This window comes from Myxine glutinosa, chromosome 14 (assembly GCF_964187855.1).
Source record: "Myxine glutinosa chromosome 14, kmMyxGlut1.1, whole genome shotgun sequence".
In the NCBI taxonomy this organism is placed as follows: domain Eukaryota; kingdom Metazoa; phylum Chordata; class Myxini; order Myxiniformes; family Myxinidae; genus Myxine; species Myxine glutinosa.
In genome coordinates this window covers 78,503,462-78,520,260 of record NC_136274.1, presented here as the reverse complement: position 1 = coordinate 78,520,260, position 16,799 = coordinate 78,503,462, and the positions used below count along the sequence as shown (strand labels likewise).

At 50.4% G+C, this 16,799-nt stretch overlaps 1 protein-coding gene across 1 annotated transcript in view; it reads right to left on the bottom strand.

Annotated features, from left to right (window-relative positions):
* The window catches only part of LOC137439950 (14-3-3 protein epsilon), a 71,084-nt gene extending 54,712 nt beyond the window's left edge, over positions 1–16,372 (bottom strand). Inside the window, exon 1 of the mRNA XM_068136236.2 lies at positions 16,039–16,372. Within this exon, the coding sequence (XP_067992337.1) occupies positions 16,039–16,102 (64 nt within the window). The 5' untranslated portion in view covers positions 16,103–16,372. The remainder of the gene's footprint in view (positions 1–16,038) is intronic.
* Between the last annotated feature and the right edge of the window lie 427 nt (positions 16,373–16,799).

The window sequence follows — 16,799 nt, the reverse complement described above, 5'->3', positions numbered from 1 at the left end:
TGCCTCTCTTTATCTATTTGTTGTAGCATCCCTTCTTCTCCTTCAGATAGACAAGCAGCAGCCACTTCCCTCTTGAAAGCCCTTGATAGAATCACAAAGAATACAGGGCGTTTCAAAAACATTGATACAACTTTGACTTCCTGCCATTTCTTTGTTTTTTGACCTATACCGTTTTCCTTTTCAGGGTTTGGTGGTATTATCGTGGTATTTCTAGCTCCATAGCTCAACTATACCATTGACAGTGGAGCAGAAGACAAAAGTGGTGGCTCTGTGGTATGAGACTAAATCAACCACCACAACAACAACATTTTCTGGGGGGCAGAACCACCTGAGGAGATCACCGAGAGGTACCTGAAAGGGCCTAAAGTCACATGCTTCTGCACCTTCAATGCCAGGTGGGGAATGCTCGGGCCTTACTGGTTTGAGAATGACAACAATAGGATGGTGACGATCAACGGTGAGCGCTACCAGGCCGTGCTCCAGAAGTTCCATAATGATCTAGCCCAAAAGGTCACCCCAAACCAGCTCAGCATGACCTGGTTTATACAGCTGGTGACACCATCACTTTCCTGCAGCAGCTTTTCAGAACCCGCCTCGTTGCCACGAGTACCGCTCTGTCCAAGTCAACCGCCCTGCCACACTGGATGATCTGAAGCAGGTGGTGTCAGACTACCGCCAGGCAGTGCCACATGAGACCTACAGGACAGTTGGACAGAACTTTGGAGTCAGGATCAATGCCTGTCTGAACCGCAGAGGGGCACACATCAAGAACGTCAATTTCAAGGGTTTTGCATAGATGCCAATTTCAGACCTTGGGCTCTCACTACCTCTAGCAGTGACGAACTGCAATATCAATCAGGGATAGAAAATACCATGTCATAAGCTTTCAACAAATGTTTGGTTCACGTTCCTGAGGTTTCTGTTTCTTTGTAAATAAACGATCCCAGGAAAGAAGATCACAGCCAACTTGAGGTTTGATTGTAGGGCATTAGTTGTTGCTTGTCTTTGTCAAAAACTTTGGTCAAAACTTCAAAATGGTTTCGTTTCTGATCTGCGGTCCTTGCAATTCTGATGATTAAGAGCGATGCGTGTTCAGAGCCGTTCCTTTCCTTGCTTTTTTATCTTTAGAAAACTGTCTAACTATTTATTTTTGTATGCTAAGTCGAGGCTCGTGTAAGAGCTAACACATATAACATATAATAAAGGGAGCGGGAGAGATAGGGAAACACAACAACAGTAGAGAACAGAGACATTGGGAGATCTGTGGAAGGGAGAGGGCTGAGGCAGGGGTACACAGGATAAACAAGATGGACACTACAGGGGATTTCAGGAAAAAACGGGGAATGTGAAGAAGGTGGATCTGGGGTGGATTAACGGGGGTAGAAAAGATCAAGGTTTTGGATGGGGGAAGATAAGACATGGTGGTGACCAGCTGTTTTGAAGACCTGGAGGGAGGAGTGGGATTGAAGACAGTGAGGGAGTTTGTTCCAGAGGCGGGAGAAAAGAGGAATGAAGGAGTGAAGGTGAGCAGCGAGTCTTGATTTTGGCTCTCTGCCAAAATTGGGGGAGTTTTGGGGGAGTGGGAGTGAATCTTTTGGGGGAGTGGAAGTGAATCTTTTGGGGGGGGGGGGTGAATCTTTTGGGGGAGTGGGAGTGAATCTTTTGGGGGGAGTGGGAGTGAATCTTTTGGGGGAGTGGGAGTGAATCTTTTGGGGGAGTGGGAGTGAATCTTTTGGGGGAGTGGGAGTGAATCTTTTGGGGGAGTGGGAGTGAATCTTTTGGGGGAGTGGGAGTGAATCTTTTGGGGGGAGTGGGAGTGAATCTTTTGGGAGAGTGGGAGTGAATCTTTTGGGGGAGTGGAAGTGAATCTTTTGGGGGAGTGGAAGTGAATCTTTTGGGGGAGTGGAAGTGAATCTTTTGGGGGAGTGGGAGTGAATCTTTTGGGGGAAGGGGAGTGATTATTTTTGGGGAAGGGGAGTGATTATTTTGGGGGAAGGGGAGTGAATCTTTTGGGGGATGGGGAGTGAATCTTTTGGGAGAGTGGGAGTGAATATTTTGGGGGAGTGGGAGTGAATCTTTTGGGGGAGTGTGAGTGAATCTTTTGGGGTGAGTTGGAGTGAATCTTTTGGGGGAGTGGGAGTGAATCTTTTGGCGGAGTGGAAGTGAATCTTTTGGGTGAGTGGGAGTGAATCTTTTGGGGGGGCAGGAGGAGTGAATCTTTTGGGGGAGGGGGAGTGAATCTTTTGGGGGAGTGGGAGTGAATCTTTTGGGGGAGTGGGAGTGAATCTTTTGGGGGAGTGGGAGTGAATCTTTTGGGGGAGTGGGAGTGAATCTTTTGGGGGGAGTGGGAGTGAATCTTTTGGGAGAGTGGGAGTGAATCTTTTGGGGGAATGGAGGTGAATCTTTTGGGGGAATGGAGGTGAATCTTTTGGGGGAAGGGGAGTGAATCTTTTGGGGGAAGGGGAGTGATTATTTTAGGGGAAGGGGAGTGATTATTTTAGGGGAAGGGGAGTGAATCTTTTGGGGGAGTGGGAGTGAATCTTTTGGGGGAGTGGGAGTGAATCTTTTGGGAGAGTGGAAGTGAATCTTTTGGGAGAGTGGAAGTGAATCTTTTGGGAGAGTGGAAGTGAATCTTTTGGGAGAGTGGAAGTGAATCTTTTGGGAGAGTGGAAGTGAATCTTTTGGGAGAGTGGAAGTGAATCTTTTGGGGGGAGTGGAAGTGAATCTTTTGGGGGAGTGGAAGTGAATCTTTTGGGAGAGTGGAAGTGAGTCTTTTGGGAGAGTGGAGGTGAATCTTTTGGGAGAGTGGAAGTGAATCTTTTGGGAGAGTGGAAGTGAATCTTTTGGGAGAGTGGAAGTGAATCTTTTGGGAGAGTGGAAGTGAATCTTTTGGGGGGAGTGGAAGTGAATCTTTTGGGGGAGTGGAAGTGAATATTTTGGGGGAGTGGAAGTGAATCTTTTGGGGGAGTGGAAGTGAATCTTTTGGGGGAGTGGAAGTGAATCTTTTGGGGGAGTGGGAGTGAATCTTTTGGGGGGAAGGGGAGTGAATCTTTTGGGGGGAGGTGTGGTGAATCTTTTGGGAGAAGGGGAGGTGAATCTTTTGGGGGAAGGGGAGGTGAATCTTTTTGGGGAAGGGGAGTGAAGATTTTGGGGGGAAGGGGAGTGAAGATTTTGGGGGGAAGGGGAGTGAAGATTTTGGGGGGAAGGGGAGGTGAATCTTTTGGGGGAAGGGGAGGTGAATCTTTTGGGGGCAAGGGGAGTGAAGATTTTGGGGGGAAGGGGAGTGAAGATTTTGGGGGGAAGGGGAGTGAATCTTTTGGGGGGAAGGGGAGTGAATCTTTTGGGGGGAAGGGGAGTGAATCTTTTGGGGGGAAGGGGAGTGAATCTTTTGGGGGGAGGTGTGGTGAATCTTTTGGGAGAAGGGGAGGTGAATCTTTTGGGGGAAGGGGAGGTGAATCTTTTGGGGGAAGGGGAGTGAAGATTGAGGGAAAAGGGAGTGAAGATTTTGGGGGGAAGGGGAGTGAAGATTTTGGGGGGAAGGGGAGTGAAGATTTTGGGGGGAAAGGGAGTGAATCTTTTGGGGGGAAGTGGAGTGAATCTTTTGGGGGGAAGGGGAGTGAAGATTTTGGGGGGAAGGGGAGTGAATCTTTTGGGGGGAAGGGGAGTGAATCTTTTGGGGGGAAGGGGACTGAATCTTTTGGGGGGAAGTGGAGTGAATATTTTGGGGGGAAGTGGAGTGAAGATTTTGGGGGGAAGGGGAGTGAAGATTTTGGGGGAAAGGGGAGTGAAGATTTTGGGGGAAAGGGGAGTGAGGATTTTGGGGGAAAGGGGAGTGAAGATTTTGGGGGAAAGGGGAGTGAAGATTTTGGGGGAAAGGGGAGTGAAGATTTGGGGGGAAAGCGGAGTGAAGATTTTGGGGGAAAGGGGAGTGAAGATTTTGGGGGAAAGGGGAGTGAAGATTTTGGGGGAATGGGGAGTGAAGATTTTGGGGGAAAGGGGAGTGAAGATTTTGGGGGAAAGGGGAGTGAAGATTTTGGGGGAAAGGGGAGTGAAAATTTTGGGGGAAAGGGGAGTGAATATTTTGGGGGAAAGGGGAGTGAATATTTTGGGGGAAAGGGGAGTGAATATTTTGGGGGAAAGGGGAGTGAATATTTTGGGGGAAAGGGGAGTGAAGCTTTTGGGGGAAAGGGGAGTGAAGCTTTTGGGGGAAAGGGGACTGAAGATTTTGGGGGAAGTGGAGTGAAGCTTTTGGGGGAAGGGGAGTGAAGCTTTTGGGGGAAGGGGAGCGAAGCTTTTGAGGGAAGGAGAGTGAAGCTTTTGGGGGAAGGGGAGTGAAGCTTTTGGGGGAAGGGGAGTGAAGCTTTTGGGGGAAGGGGAGTGAAGCTTTTGGGGGAAGGGGAGTGAAGCTTTTGGGGGAAGGGGAGTGAAGCTTTTGGGGGAAGGGGAGTGAAGCTTTTGGGGGGAAGGGGAGTGAAGCTTTTGGGGGAGTGGGAGTGAATATTTTGGGGGAGTAGGAGTGAATATTTTGGGGGAGTGGGAGTGAATATTTTGGGGGAGTGGGAGTGAATATTTTGGGGGAGTGGGAGTGAATATTTTGGGGGAGTGGGAGTGAATATTTTGGGGGAGTGGGAGTGAATCTTTTGGGGGAGTGGGAGTGAATCTTTTGGGGGAGTGGAAGTGAATCTTTTGGGGGAGTGGGAGTGAATCTTTTTTGGGGGGGGGGGAGGAGGAGTGAATCTTTTGGGGGAGTGGGAGTGAATCTTTTGGGGGAGTGGGAGTGAATCTTTTGGGGGGAGTGGGAGTGAATCTTTTGGGGGAGTGGAAGTGGATCTTTTGGGGGAGTGAGAGTGAATCTTTTGGGGGGGTGAATCTTTTGGGGGAGTGGGAGTGAATCTTTTGGGGGAGTGGGAGTGAATCTTTTGGGAGAGTGGGAGTGAATCTTTTGGGAGAGTGGGAGTGAATCTTTTGGGAGAGTGGGAGTGAATCTTTTGGGAGAGTGGGAGTGAATCCTTTTGGGGGAGTGGGAGTGAATATTTTGGGGTAGTGGGAGTGAATCTTTTGGGGGAGTGGGAGTGAATCTTTTGGGGGAGTGGGAGTGAATCTTTTGGGGGAGTGGAAGTGAATCTTTTGGGGGAGTGCGAGTGAATCTTTTTTGGGGGGGGGGGAGGAGTGAATCTTTTGGGGGAGTGGGAGTGAATCTTTTGGGGGAGTGGGAGTGAATCTTTTGGGGGAGTGGGAGTGAATCTTTTGGGGGAGTGGGAGTGAATCTTTTGGGGGAGTGGGAGTGAATCTTTTGGGGGGAGTGGGAGTGAATCTTTTGGGGGAGTGGGAGTGAATCTTTTGGGGGAGTGGGAGTGAATCTTTTGGGGGAGTGGGAGTGAATCTTTTGGGGGAGTGGGAGTGAATCTTTTGGGGGAGTGGGAGTGAATCTTTTGGGGGAGTGGGAGTGAATCTTTTGGGGGAGTGGGAGTGAATATTTTGGGGGAGTGGAAGTGAATCTTTTGGGGGAGTGGAAGTGAATCTTTTGGGGGAGTGGGAGTGAATCTTTTGGGGGAGTGGGAGTGAATCTTTTGGGGGAGTGGGAGTGAATCTTTTGGGGGGGGGGGTGAATCTTTTGGGGGGAGTGGGAGTGAATCTTTTGGGGGAGTGGGAGTGAATCTTTTGGGGGAGTGGGAGTGAATCTTTTGGGGGAGTGGGAGTGAATCTTTTGGGGGAGTGGGAGTGAATCTTTTGGGAGAGTGGGAGTGAATCTTTTGGGGGAGTGGAAGTGAATAATTTGGGGGAGTGGAAGTGAATCTTTTGGGGGAGTGGAAGTGAATCTTTTGGGGGAGTGGAAGTGAATCTTTTGGGGGAGTGGAAGTGAATCTTTTGGGGGAGTGGGAGTGAATCTTTTGGGGGAAGGGGAGTGATTATTTTTGGGGAAGGGGAGTGATTATTTTGGGGGAAGGGGAGTGAATCTTTTGGGGCATAGGGAGTGATTATTTTGGGGGAAGGGGAGTGAATCTTTTGGGGCATAGGGAGTGATTATTTTGGGGGAAGGGGAGTGAATCTTTTGGGGGAGTGGGAGTGAATCTTTTGGGAGAGTGGGAGTGAATATTTTGGGGCAGTGGGAGTGAATATTTTGGGGGAGTGGGAGTGAATCTTTTGGGGGAGTGTGAGTGAATCTTTTGGGGGAGTGTGAGTGAATCTTTTGGGGGAGTGGGAGTGAATCTTTTGGGGGAGTGGGAGTGAATCTTTTGGGAGAGTGGGAGTGAATCTTTTGGGAGAGTGGGAGTGAATCTTTTGGGAGAGTGGGAGTGAATCTTTTGGGAGAGTGGGAGTGAATCCTTTTGGGGGAGTGGGAGTGAATATTTTGGGGTAGTGGGAGTGAATCTTTTGGGGGAGTGGGAGTGAATCTTTTGGGGGAGTGGGAGTGAATCTTTTGGGGGAGTGGAAGTGAATCTTTTGGGGGAGTGCGAGTGAATCTTTTTTGGGGGGGGGGGGAGGAGTGAATCTTTTGGGGGAGTGGGAGTGAATCTTTTGGGGGAGTGGGAGTGAATCTTTTGGGGGAGTGGGAGTGAATCTTTTGGGGGAGTGGGAGTGAATCTTTTGGGGGAGTGGGAGTGAATCTTTTGGGGGGAGTGGGAGTGAATCTTTTGGGGGAGTGGGAGTGAATCTTTTGGGGGAGTGGGAGTGAATCTTTTGGGGGAGTGGGAGTGAATCTTTTGGGGGAGTGGGAGTGAATCTTTTGGGGGAGTGGGAGTGAATCTTTTGGGGGAGTGGGAGTGAATATTTTGGGGGAGTGGGAGTGAATATTTTGGGGGAGTGGAAGTGAATCTTTTGGGGGAGTGGAAGTGAATCTTTTGGGGGAGTGGGAGTGAATCTTTTGGGGGAGTGGGAGTGAATCTTTTGGGGGGGGGTGAATCTTTTGGGGGGAGTGGGAGTGAATCTTTTGGGGGAGTGGGAGTGAATCTTTTGGGGGAGTGGGAGTGAATCTTTTGGGGGAGTGGGAGTGAATCTTTTGGGGGAGTGGGAGTGAATCTTTTGGGAGAGTGGGAGTGAATCTTTTGGGGGAGTGGAAGTGAATAATTTGGGGGAGTGGAAGTGAATCTTTTGGGGGAGTGGAAGTGAATCTTTTGGGGGAGTGGAAGTGAATCTTTTGGGGGAGTGGAAGTGAATCTTTTGGGGGAGTGGAAGTGAATCTTTTGGGGGAGTGGGAGTGAATCTTTTGGGGGAAGGGGAGTGATTATTTTTGGGGAAGGGGAGTGATTATTTTGGGGGAAGGGGAGTGAATCTTTTGGGGCATAGGGAGTGATTATTTTGGGGGAAGGGGAGTGAATCTTTTGGGGGAGTGGGAGTGAATCTTTTGGGAGAGTGGGAGTGAATATTTTGGGGCAGTGGGAGTGAATATTTTGGGGGAGTGGGAGTGAATCTTTTGGGGGAGTGTGAGTGAATCTTTTGGGGGAGTGTGAGTGAATCTTTTGGGGGAGTGGGAGTGAATCTTTTGGGGTGAGTGGGAGTGAATATTTTGGGGGAGTGGGAGTGAATCTTTTGGGGGAGTGGAAGTGAATATTTTGGGGGAGTGGAAGTGAATATTTTGGGGGAGTGGAAGTGAATCTTTTGGGGGAGTGGGAGTGAATCTTTTGGGGGGGGGAGGAGGAGTGAATCTTTTGGGGGAGTGGGAGTGAATCTTTTGGGGGAGTGGGAGTGAATCTTTTGGGGGAGTGGGAGTGAATCTTTTGGGGGAGTGGGAGTGAATCTTTTGGGGGGAGTGGGAGTGAATCTTTTGGGAGAGTGGGAGTGAATCTTTTGGGGGAGTGGAAGTGAATCTTTTGGGGGAGTGGAGTGAATCTTTTGGGGGAGTGGGAGTGAATCTTTTGGGGGAAGGAGAGTGATTATTTTAGGGGAAGGGGAGTGATTATTTTAGGGGAAGGGGAGTGAATCTTTTGGGGGAGTGGGAGTGAACCTTTTGGGAGAGTGGGAGTGAATCTTTTGGGAGTGGAAGTGAATCTTTTGGGAGAGTGGAAGTGAATCTTTTGGGAGAGTGGCAGTGAATCTTTTGGGAGAGTGGAAGTGAGTCTTTTGGGAGAGTGGAAGTGAATCTTTTGGGGGGAGTGGAAGTGAGTCTTTTGGGGGGAGTGAAAGTGAATCTTTTGGGAGAGTGGAAGTGAATCTTTTGGGAGAGTGGAAGTGAATCTTTTGGGAGAGTGGAAGTGAATCTTTTGGGGGGAGTGGAAGTGAATCTTTTGGGAGAGTGGAAGTGAATCTTTTGGGGGGAGTGGAAGTGAATCTTTTGGGGGAGTGGAAGTGAATCTTTTGGGGGAGTGGAAGTGAATCTTTTGGGGGAGTGGAAGTGAATCTTTTGGGGGAGTGGAAGTGAATCTTTGGGGGGAGTGGGAGTGAATCTTTTGGGGGAAGGGGAGTGAATCTTTTGGGGGAAGGGGAGTGAATCTTTTGGGGGAAGGGGAGTGAATCTTTTGGGGAAGGGGAGTGAATCTTTTGAGGGAAGAGGAGTGAATCTTTTGGGGGAAGGGGAGTGAATCTTTTGGGGATGGGGAGTGAATCTTTTGGGGGAAGGGGAGTGAATCTTTTGGGGGAAGGGGAGTGAATCTTTTGGGGGGAAGGGGAGTGAATCTTTTGGGGGGAAGTGGAGTGAATCTTTTGGGGGGAAGGGGAGTGAATCATTGGGGGGGAAGTGGAGTGAATCTTTTGGGGGAAGGGGAGTAAATATTTTGGGGGAAGGGGAGTGAATCTTTTTGGGGGAAGGGGAGTGAATCTTTTGGGGAAGGGGAGTGAATCTTTGGGGGAAGGGGAGTGAATCTTTTGGGGGAAGGGGAGTGAATCTTTTGGGGGAAGGGGAGTGAATCTTTTGGGGGAAGGGGAGTGAATCTTTTTGGGGAAGGGGGGTGAATCTTTTGGGGTGAGGGGGGTGAATCTTTTTGGGGGAGGGGGTGAATCTTTTGGGGGGAGGGGGGTGAATCTTTTGGGGGGAGGAGAGGTGAATCTTTTGGGGGAAGGGGAGTGAATCTTTTGGGGGAAGGAGAGTGAATATTTTGGGGGGAGAGGGGGTGAATCTTTTGGGGGAAGGAGAGTGATTATTTTGGGGGAAGGGGAGTGAATCTTTTGGGGGGATGGGGTGAATATTTTGGGGGGAGGGGGGTGAATATTTTGGGGGGAGGGGGGTGAATATTTTGGGGGAAGGGGAGTGAATCTTTTGGGGGAAGGGGAGTGAATCTTTTGGGGGAAGGGGAGTGAATCTTTTGGGGGAAGGGGAGGTGAATATTTTGGGAGGAAGGGGAGGTGAATCTTTTGGGGGGTGAGGAGTGAATCTTTTGGGGGAAGGGGAGTGAATATTTTGGGGGAAGGGGAGTGAATCTTTTGGGGGAAGGGGAGTGAATCTTTTGGGGGAAGGGGAGTGAAGATTTTGGGGGGAAGGGGAGTGAATATTTTGGGGGGAAGGGGAGTGAATATTTTGGGGGGAAGGGGAGTGAAGCTTTTGGGGGAAGGGGAGTGAAGCTTTTGGGGGAAGGGGAGTGAAGCTTTTGGGGGAAGGGGAGTGAAGCTATTGGGGGAAGGGGAGTGAAGCTATTGGGGGAAGGGGAATGAAGCTTTTGGGGGAAGGGGAATGAAGCTTTTGGGGGAAAGGGAGTGAAGCTTTTGGGGGAAGGGGGGTGAAGCTTTTGAGGGAAGGGGGGTGAAGCTTTTGAGGGAAGGGAAGTGAAGCTTTTGGTGGAAGGGGAGTGAAGCTTTTGGGGGGAAGGGGAGTGAAGCTTTTGGGGGAAGGGGGGGGTGAAGCTTTTGAGGGAAGGGGGGTGAAGCTTTTGAGGGAAGGGGGGTGAAGCTTTTGAGGGAAGGGGGGTGAAGCTTTTGAGGGAAGAGGGGTGAAGCTTTTGAGGGAAGGGGGGTGAAGCTTTTGAGGGAAGGGGGGTGAAGCTTTTGGGGGAAGGGGAGTGAAGCTTTTGGGGGAAGGGGAGTGAAGCTTTTGGGGGAAGGGGAGTGAAGCTTTTGGGGGAAGGGGAGTGAAGCTTTTGGGGGAGAGGGGAGTGAAGCTTTTGGGGGAGAGGGGAGTGAAGCTTTTGGGGGAAGGAGTAAAGCTTTTGGGCGAAGGAGAGTAAAGCTTTTGGTGGTGGGGAGTAAAGCTTTTTGGGGAAGTGTGAGTGAATCTTTTGGCGGAGTGAGAGTGAATCTTTTGGGGGAGTGGAAGTGAATCTTTTGGGGGAGTGGAAGTGAATCTTTTGGGGGAGTGGAAGTGAATCTTTTGGGGGAGTGGAAGTGAATCTTTTGGGGGAAGGGGGGGTGAAGCTTTTGAGGGAAGGGGGGTGAAGCTTTTGAGGGAAGGGGGGTGAACCTTTTGAGGGAAGGGGGGTGAAGCTTTTGAGGGAAGGGGGGTGAAGCTTTTGAGGGAAGGGGGGTGAAGCTTTTGAGGGAAGGGGGGTGAAGCTTTTGAGGGAAGGGGGGTGAAGCTTTTGAGGGAAGGGGGGTGAAGCTTTTGGGGGAAGGGGAGTGAAGCTTTTGGGGGAAGGGGAGTGAAGCTTTTGGGGGAAGGGGAGTGAAGCTTTTGGGGGAAGGGGAGTGAAGCTTTTGGGGGAGAGGGGAGTGAAGCTTTTGGGGGAGAGGGGAGTGAAGCTTTTGGGGGAAGGAGTAAAGCTTTTGGGCGAAGGAGAGTAAAGCTTTTGGTGGTGGGGAGTAAAGCTTTTTGGGGAAGTGTGAGTGAATCTTTTGGCGGAGTGAGAGTGAATCTTTTGGGGGAGTGGAAGTGAATCTTTTGGGGGAGTGGAAGTGAATCTTTTGGGGGAAGGGGGGGGGTGAAGCTTTTGAGGGAAGGGGGGTGAAGCTTTTGAGGGAAGGGGGGTGAAGCTTTTGAGGGAAGGGGGGTGAAGCTTTTGAGGGAAGGGGGGTGAAGCTTTTGAGGGAAGGGGGGTGAAGCTTTTGGGGGAAGGGGAGTGAAGCTTTTGGGGGAAGGGGAGTGAAGCTTTTGGGGGAAGGGGAGTGAAGCTTTTGGGGGAAGGGGAGTGAAGCTTTTGGGGGAAGGGGAGTGAAGCTTTTGGGGGAAGGGGAGTGAAGCTTTTGGGGGAAGGGGAGTGAAGCTTTTGGGGGAGAGGGGAGTGAAGCTTTTGGGGGAGAGGGGAGTGAAGCTTTTGGGGGGAAGGGGAGTGAAGCTTTTGGGGGAAGGGGGGGTGAAGCTTTTGAGGGAAGGGGGGTGAAGCTTTTAGGGGAAGGGGAGTGAAGCTTTTGGGGGAAGGGGAGTGAAGCTTTTGGGGGAAGGGGAGTGAAGCTTTTGGGGGAAGGGGAGTGAAGCTTTTGGGGGAGAGGGGAGTGAAGCTTTTGGGGGAGAGGGGAGTGAAGCTTTTGGGGGAGAGGGGAGTGAAGCTTTTGGGGGAAGGAGTAAAGCTTTTGGGCGAAGGAGAGTAAAGCTTTTGGTGGTGGGGAGTAAAGCTTTTTGGGGAAGTGTGAGTGAATCTTTTGGCGGAGTGAGAGTGAATCTTTTGGGGGAGTGGAAGTGAATCTTTTGGGAGAGTGGAAGTGAATCTTTTGGGAGAGTGGAAGTGAATCTTTTGGGGGAGTGGAAGTGAATCTTTTGGGAGAGTGGAAGTGAATCTTTTGGGAGAGTGGAAGTGAATCTTTTGGGAGAGTGGAAGTGAATCTTTTGGGAGAGTGGAAGTGAATCTTTTGGGGGGAGTGGAGGTGAATCTTTTGGTGGAAGTGAATCTTTTGGGGGGAGTGGAAGTGAATCTTTTGGGGGGAGTGGAAGTGAATCTTTTGGGAGAGTGGAAGTGAATCTTTTGGGGGGAGTGGAAGTGAATCTTTTGGGGGGAGTGGAAGTGAATCTTTTGGGGGGAGTGGAAGTGAATATTTTGGGGGGAGTGGAAGTGAATCTTTTGTGGGAGTGGAAGCGAATCTTTTGGGGGGAGTGGGAGTGAATCTTTTGGGGGGAGTGGAAGTGAATCTTTTGGGGGGAGTGGAAGTGAATCTTTTGGGGAGTGGAAGTGAATCTTTTGGGGGGAGTGGAAGTGAATCTTTTGGGGGAGTGGAAGTGAATCTTTTGGGGGAGTGGAGGTGAATCTTTTGGGGGAGTGGGAGTGAATCTTTTGGGGGGAGTGGGAGTGAATCTTTTGGGGGGAGTGGGAGTGAATCTTTTGGGGGAGTGAGTGAATCTTTTGGGGGGGAGGAGTGAATCTTTTGGGGGAGTGGGAGTGAATCTTTTGGGGGAGTGGGAGTGAATCTTTTGGGGGAGTGGGAGTGAATCTTTTGGGGGGGGGGGAGGAGGAGTGAATCTTTTGGAGGTTAGGGGGGTTAACATTTTGGGGGAAGGAGAGTGAATCTTTTGGGGGGAAGGGGAGTGAATCTTTTGGGGGGAAGGGGAGTGAATCTTTTGGGGGGAAGGGGAGTGAATCTTTTGGGGGGAAGGGGAGTGAATCTTTTGGGGGGAAGGGGAGTGAATCTTTTGGGGGGAAGGGGAGTGAATCTTTTGGGGGGAAGGGGAGTGAATCTTTTGGGGGGAAGGGGAGTAGTGAATCTGTTTGGGGGGGAGGGGAGTAGTGAATCTGTTTGGGGGGGAAGGGGAGTGAATCTTTTGGGGGGAAGGGGATTTAATCTTTTGGGGGGAAGTGGAGTGAATCTTTTGGGGGGAAGGGGAGTGAAGATTTTGGGGGAAAGGGAAGTGAAGATTTTGGGGGGAAGGGGAGAAGATTTGGGGGGGAAGGGGAGTGAATATTTTGGGGGGAGGGGAGTGAAGATTTTGGGGGGAAGGGGAGTGAAGATTTTGGGGGGAAGGGGAGTGAATATTTTGGGGGGAAGGGGAGTGAATCTTTTGGGGGGAAGTGGAGGGAATCTTTTGGGGGGAGGGGTGGTGAATCTTTTGGGGGGAAGTGGAGTGAATATTTTGGGGCGATGGGGAGTGAAGATTTTGGGGGGAAGGGGAGTGAATATTTTGGGGGAAGGGGAGTGAATATTTTGGGGGAAGGGGAGTGAAGATTTTGGGGGAAAGGGGAGTGAAGATTTTGGGGGAAAGGAGAGTGAAGATTTTGGGGGGAAGGGGAGTGAATCTTTTGGGGGAAGGGGAGTGAATCTTTCGGGGGAAGGGGAGTGAATATTTTGGGGGAAGGAGAGTGAATATTTTGGGGGAAGGGGAGTGAATATTTTGGGGGAAGGGGAGTGAATATTTTGGGGGAAGGGGAGTGAATATTTTGGGGGAAGGGGAGTGAATATTTTGGGGGAAGGGGAGTGAATATTTTGGGGGAAGGGGAGTGAATATTTTGGGGGAAGTGAGAGAGAATATTTTGGGGGAAGTGAGAGAATATTTTGGGGGAAGGGAGAGTGAATATTTTGGGGGAAGGGAGAGTGAATATTTTGGGGGAAGGGAGAGTGAATATTTTGGGGGAAGGGAGAGTGAATATTTTGGGGGAAGGGAGAGTGAATATTTTGGGGGAAGGGAGAGTGAATATTTTGGGGGAAGGGAGAGTGAATATTTTGGGGGAAGGGAGAGTGAATATTTTGGGGGAAGGGAGAGTGAATATTTTGGGGGAAGGGAGAGTGAATATTTTGGGGGAAGGGAGAGTGAATATTTTGGGGGAAGGGAGAGTGAATATTTTGGGGGAAGGGAGAGTGAATATTTTGGGGGAAGGGAGAGTGAATATTTTGGGGGAAGGGAGAGTGAATATTTTGGGGGAAGGGAGAGTGAATATTTTGGGGGAAGGGAGAGTGAATATTTTGGGGGAAGGGAGAGTGAATATTTTGGGGGAAGGGAGAGTGAAAATTTTGGGGGAAGGGAGAGTGAAAATTTTGGGGGAAGGGTATGAGTGAATCTTTTGGGGGAAGTGGAGTGAAGCTTTTGGGGGAAGGGGAGTGAATATTTTGGGGGAAGGGGAGTGAATATTTTGGGGGAAGGGGAGTGAATATTTTGGGGGAAGGGAGAGTGAAAATTTTGGGGGAAGGGTATGAGTGAATCTTTTGGGGGAAGGGGAGTGAAGCTTTTGGGGGAAGGGGAGTGAATATTTTGGGGGAAAGGGAGTGAATATTTTGGGGAAAGGGGAGTGACTATTTTGGGGGAAGGGAGAGTGAATATTTTGGGGGAGAGGGAAATGAGTGAATCTTTTGGGGGAAAGGTATGAGTGAATCTTTTTGGGGGAGAGGTATGAGTGAATCTTTTGGGGGAAGGGGTATGAATGAATCTTTTTGGGGAAGGGTATGAGTGAACCTTTTGGGGGAGCGGTATGAGTGAACCTTTTGGGGGAGGGGTATGAGTGAACCTTTTGGGGGAGGGGTATGAGTGAACCTTTTGGGGGAGGGGTATGAGTGAACCTTTTGGGGGAGGGTATGAGTGAACCTTTTGGGGGAGGGGTATGAGTGAACCTTTTGGGGGAGGGGTATGAGTGAACCTTTTGGGGGAGTGGTATGAGTGACCCTTTTGGGGGAGGGGTATGAGTGAACCTTTTGGGGGAGGGGTATGAGTGAACCTTTTGGGGGAGGGGTATGAGTGAACCTTTTGGGGGAGGGGTATGAGTGAACCTTTTGGGGGAGTGGTATGAGTGACCCTTTTGGGGGAGGGGTATGAGTGAACCTTTTGGGGGAGAGGTATGAGTGACCCTTTTGGGGAAGGGGTATGAGTGACCCTTTTGGGGGAGGAGTGCAAGTGACCCTTTTGGGGGAGGGGTATGAATGAACCTTTTGGGGGAAGGGTATGAGTGAACCTTTTGGGGGAGGGGTATGAGTGAACCTTTGGGGGAGGGGTATGAGTGAACCTTTTGGGGGAGGGGTATGAGTGAACCTTTTGGGGGAGGGGTATGAGTGAACCTTTTGGGGGAGGGGTATGAGTGAACCTTTTGGGGGAGAGGTATGAGTGAACCTTTTGGGGGAGGGGTATGAGTGAACCTTTTGGGGGAGGGGTATGAGTGAACCTTTTGGGGGAGGGGTATGAGTGAACCTTTTGGGGGAGGGGTATGAGTGAACCTTTTGGGGGAGGGGTATGAGTGAACCTTTTGGGGGAGGGGTATGAGTGAACCTTTTGGGGGAGGGGTATGAGTGAACCTTTTGGGGGAGGGGTATGAGTGAACCTTTTGGGGGAGGGGTATGAGTGAACCTTTTGGGGGAGGGGTATGAGTGAACCTTTTGGGGGAGGGGTACGAGTGAACCTTTTGGGGAGGGGTATGAGTGAACCTTTTGGGGGAGGGGTATGAGTGAACCTTTTGGGGGAGGGGTATGAGTGAACCTTTAGGGGGAGGGGTATGAGTGAACCTTTAGGGGGAGGGGTATGAGTGAACCTTTAGGGGGAGGGGTATGAGTGAACCTTTTGGGGGAGGGGTATGAGTGAACCTTTTGGGGGAGGGGTATGAGTGAACCTTTTGGGGGAGGGGTATGAGTGAATCCTTTGGGGAGGGGCGGAGGGTGCATCTTTCACACTCCAGGAAGTCCAGTCAGAAAAATGATTTCATTTAAAATCTTCATTATCCACACACAAATGTTGAAATCTGAGCACATCATAATGAACCAAAGTCAGTCATGATCGTGATCTTTCAAACAACTTATAAACACCAACTCATCTTTCCGTATACACCGCACAAAGGGTGCAATAGCAGCATCTCTGGCGTGTTCCTTCGGGTACTTAAATGAGCAAACAGGGTGTAAAGTACATCACAAATCATTAAAATTTAACATTAATAACAACACAACAGTTAATAACCACAAGTCCACAATCATAATCATATTGCGATCGCAACAAAAATAGCTTGGAATGCGGTTCTTTTTTACATGACAATGAGCCATGGTGGAAAGGTGGTCGGAGATCCGATAAAGACGATGCTGTCCGTCTCCATTGGGTTCAATACGATTGTTCGCTGCACCCAACGCGCTGTGAAAAGCGGTCGCGCAAAGGCAGGAAGTGGTCGCCTCCAAGGGCCGACACAAAATAGGTTATGGGCGCGAAACAAGGGCGGCGGCTCTCCATCCATCCATCCATCCATATCCCATTCACCTCCACGCAGACCTGGTCTCTCGCTCCTCAGCTCAAACAAGCGCTTGGTGTCGCCAGAAAAATTGTAACATAGAGTCGAGAGTACCCACCGTCGTAGCGCTCGGCTTGCTCGGCCAGCTTGGCCTGGTAAACGATCTCGTCTCGGGCCGCCATGGCGGCAAATTGACCGAGCGAGGGACGCTCTCGAGCCGCTTGTGTCGGCGGGAAAGGCGCCAGGAAACACCCAGCGACGGCCGTCTGACGTCAGCCCACCGGGTCGCTAAGTAACTGGCGCTGACGTCATGCCGGCGGGTCGCTAGGCAACGTAACCGATCACAAAGCACCGGTAGCTCACGATCGTTTAACCTGCACCGCGGTCGATGTGGTGCATCCGGTGCTGTGAAGAACGCGATCTTTGTGACGAGGAACGATAAAAACCCGGATGACGAGATCCGCGACTCACGCGCATGTGCGAAGACATTAATAAATGAGGAATTTAGGAAGAGCCGGTCAGGGTCGGCCGAATGGGAGGCATGGAGTGTGATGAAGTTCGTTTTTTTTTTTTTTTTTTTTTTTTTTTTTTTTTTGTACACTGAATCGAGGCTCGTGAAAGAGCTAACATTTACTTCACAAACAAATCAACCAGACAAACAAAATATATAAAAAGAGGGAGCGGAAAACAAGATGGGGAGAGAAGGGGAAGCACACAAACACAACATTCGAGAGCAGGGAGACGTGCGGGAGGGAGAGGGCCTGGGGGGAGGAGGCGTGGGAAGGGGGGGTGGTGGGAGAAGTATAAAACACAAGGACACCAAGGACTTCCAGGACAGAAGTTGGTATTTCAAAAAAGTGGAATTGGGGTGAAATTAGC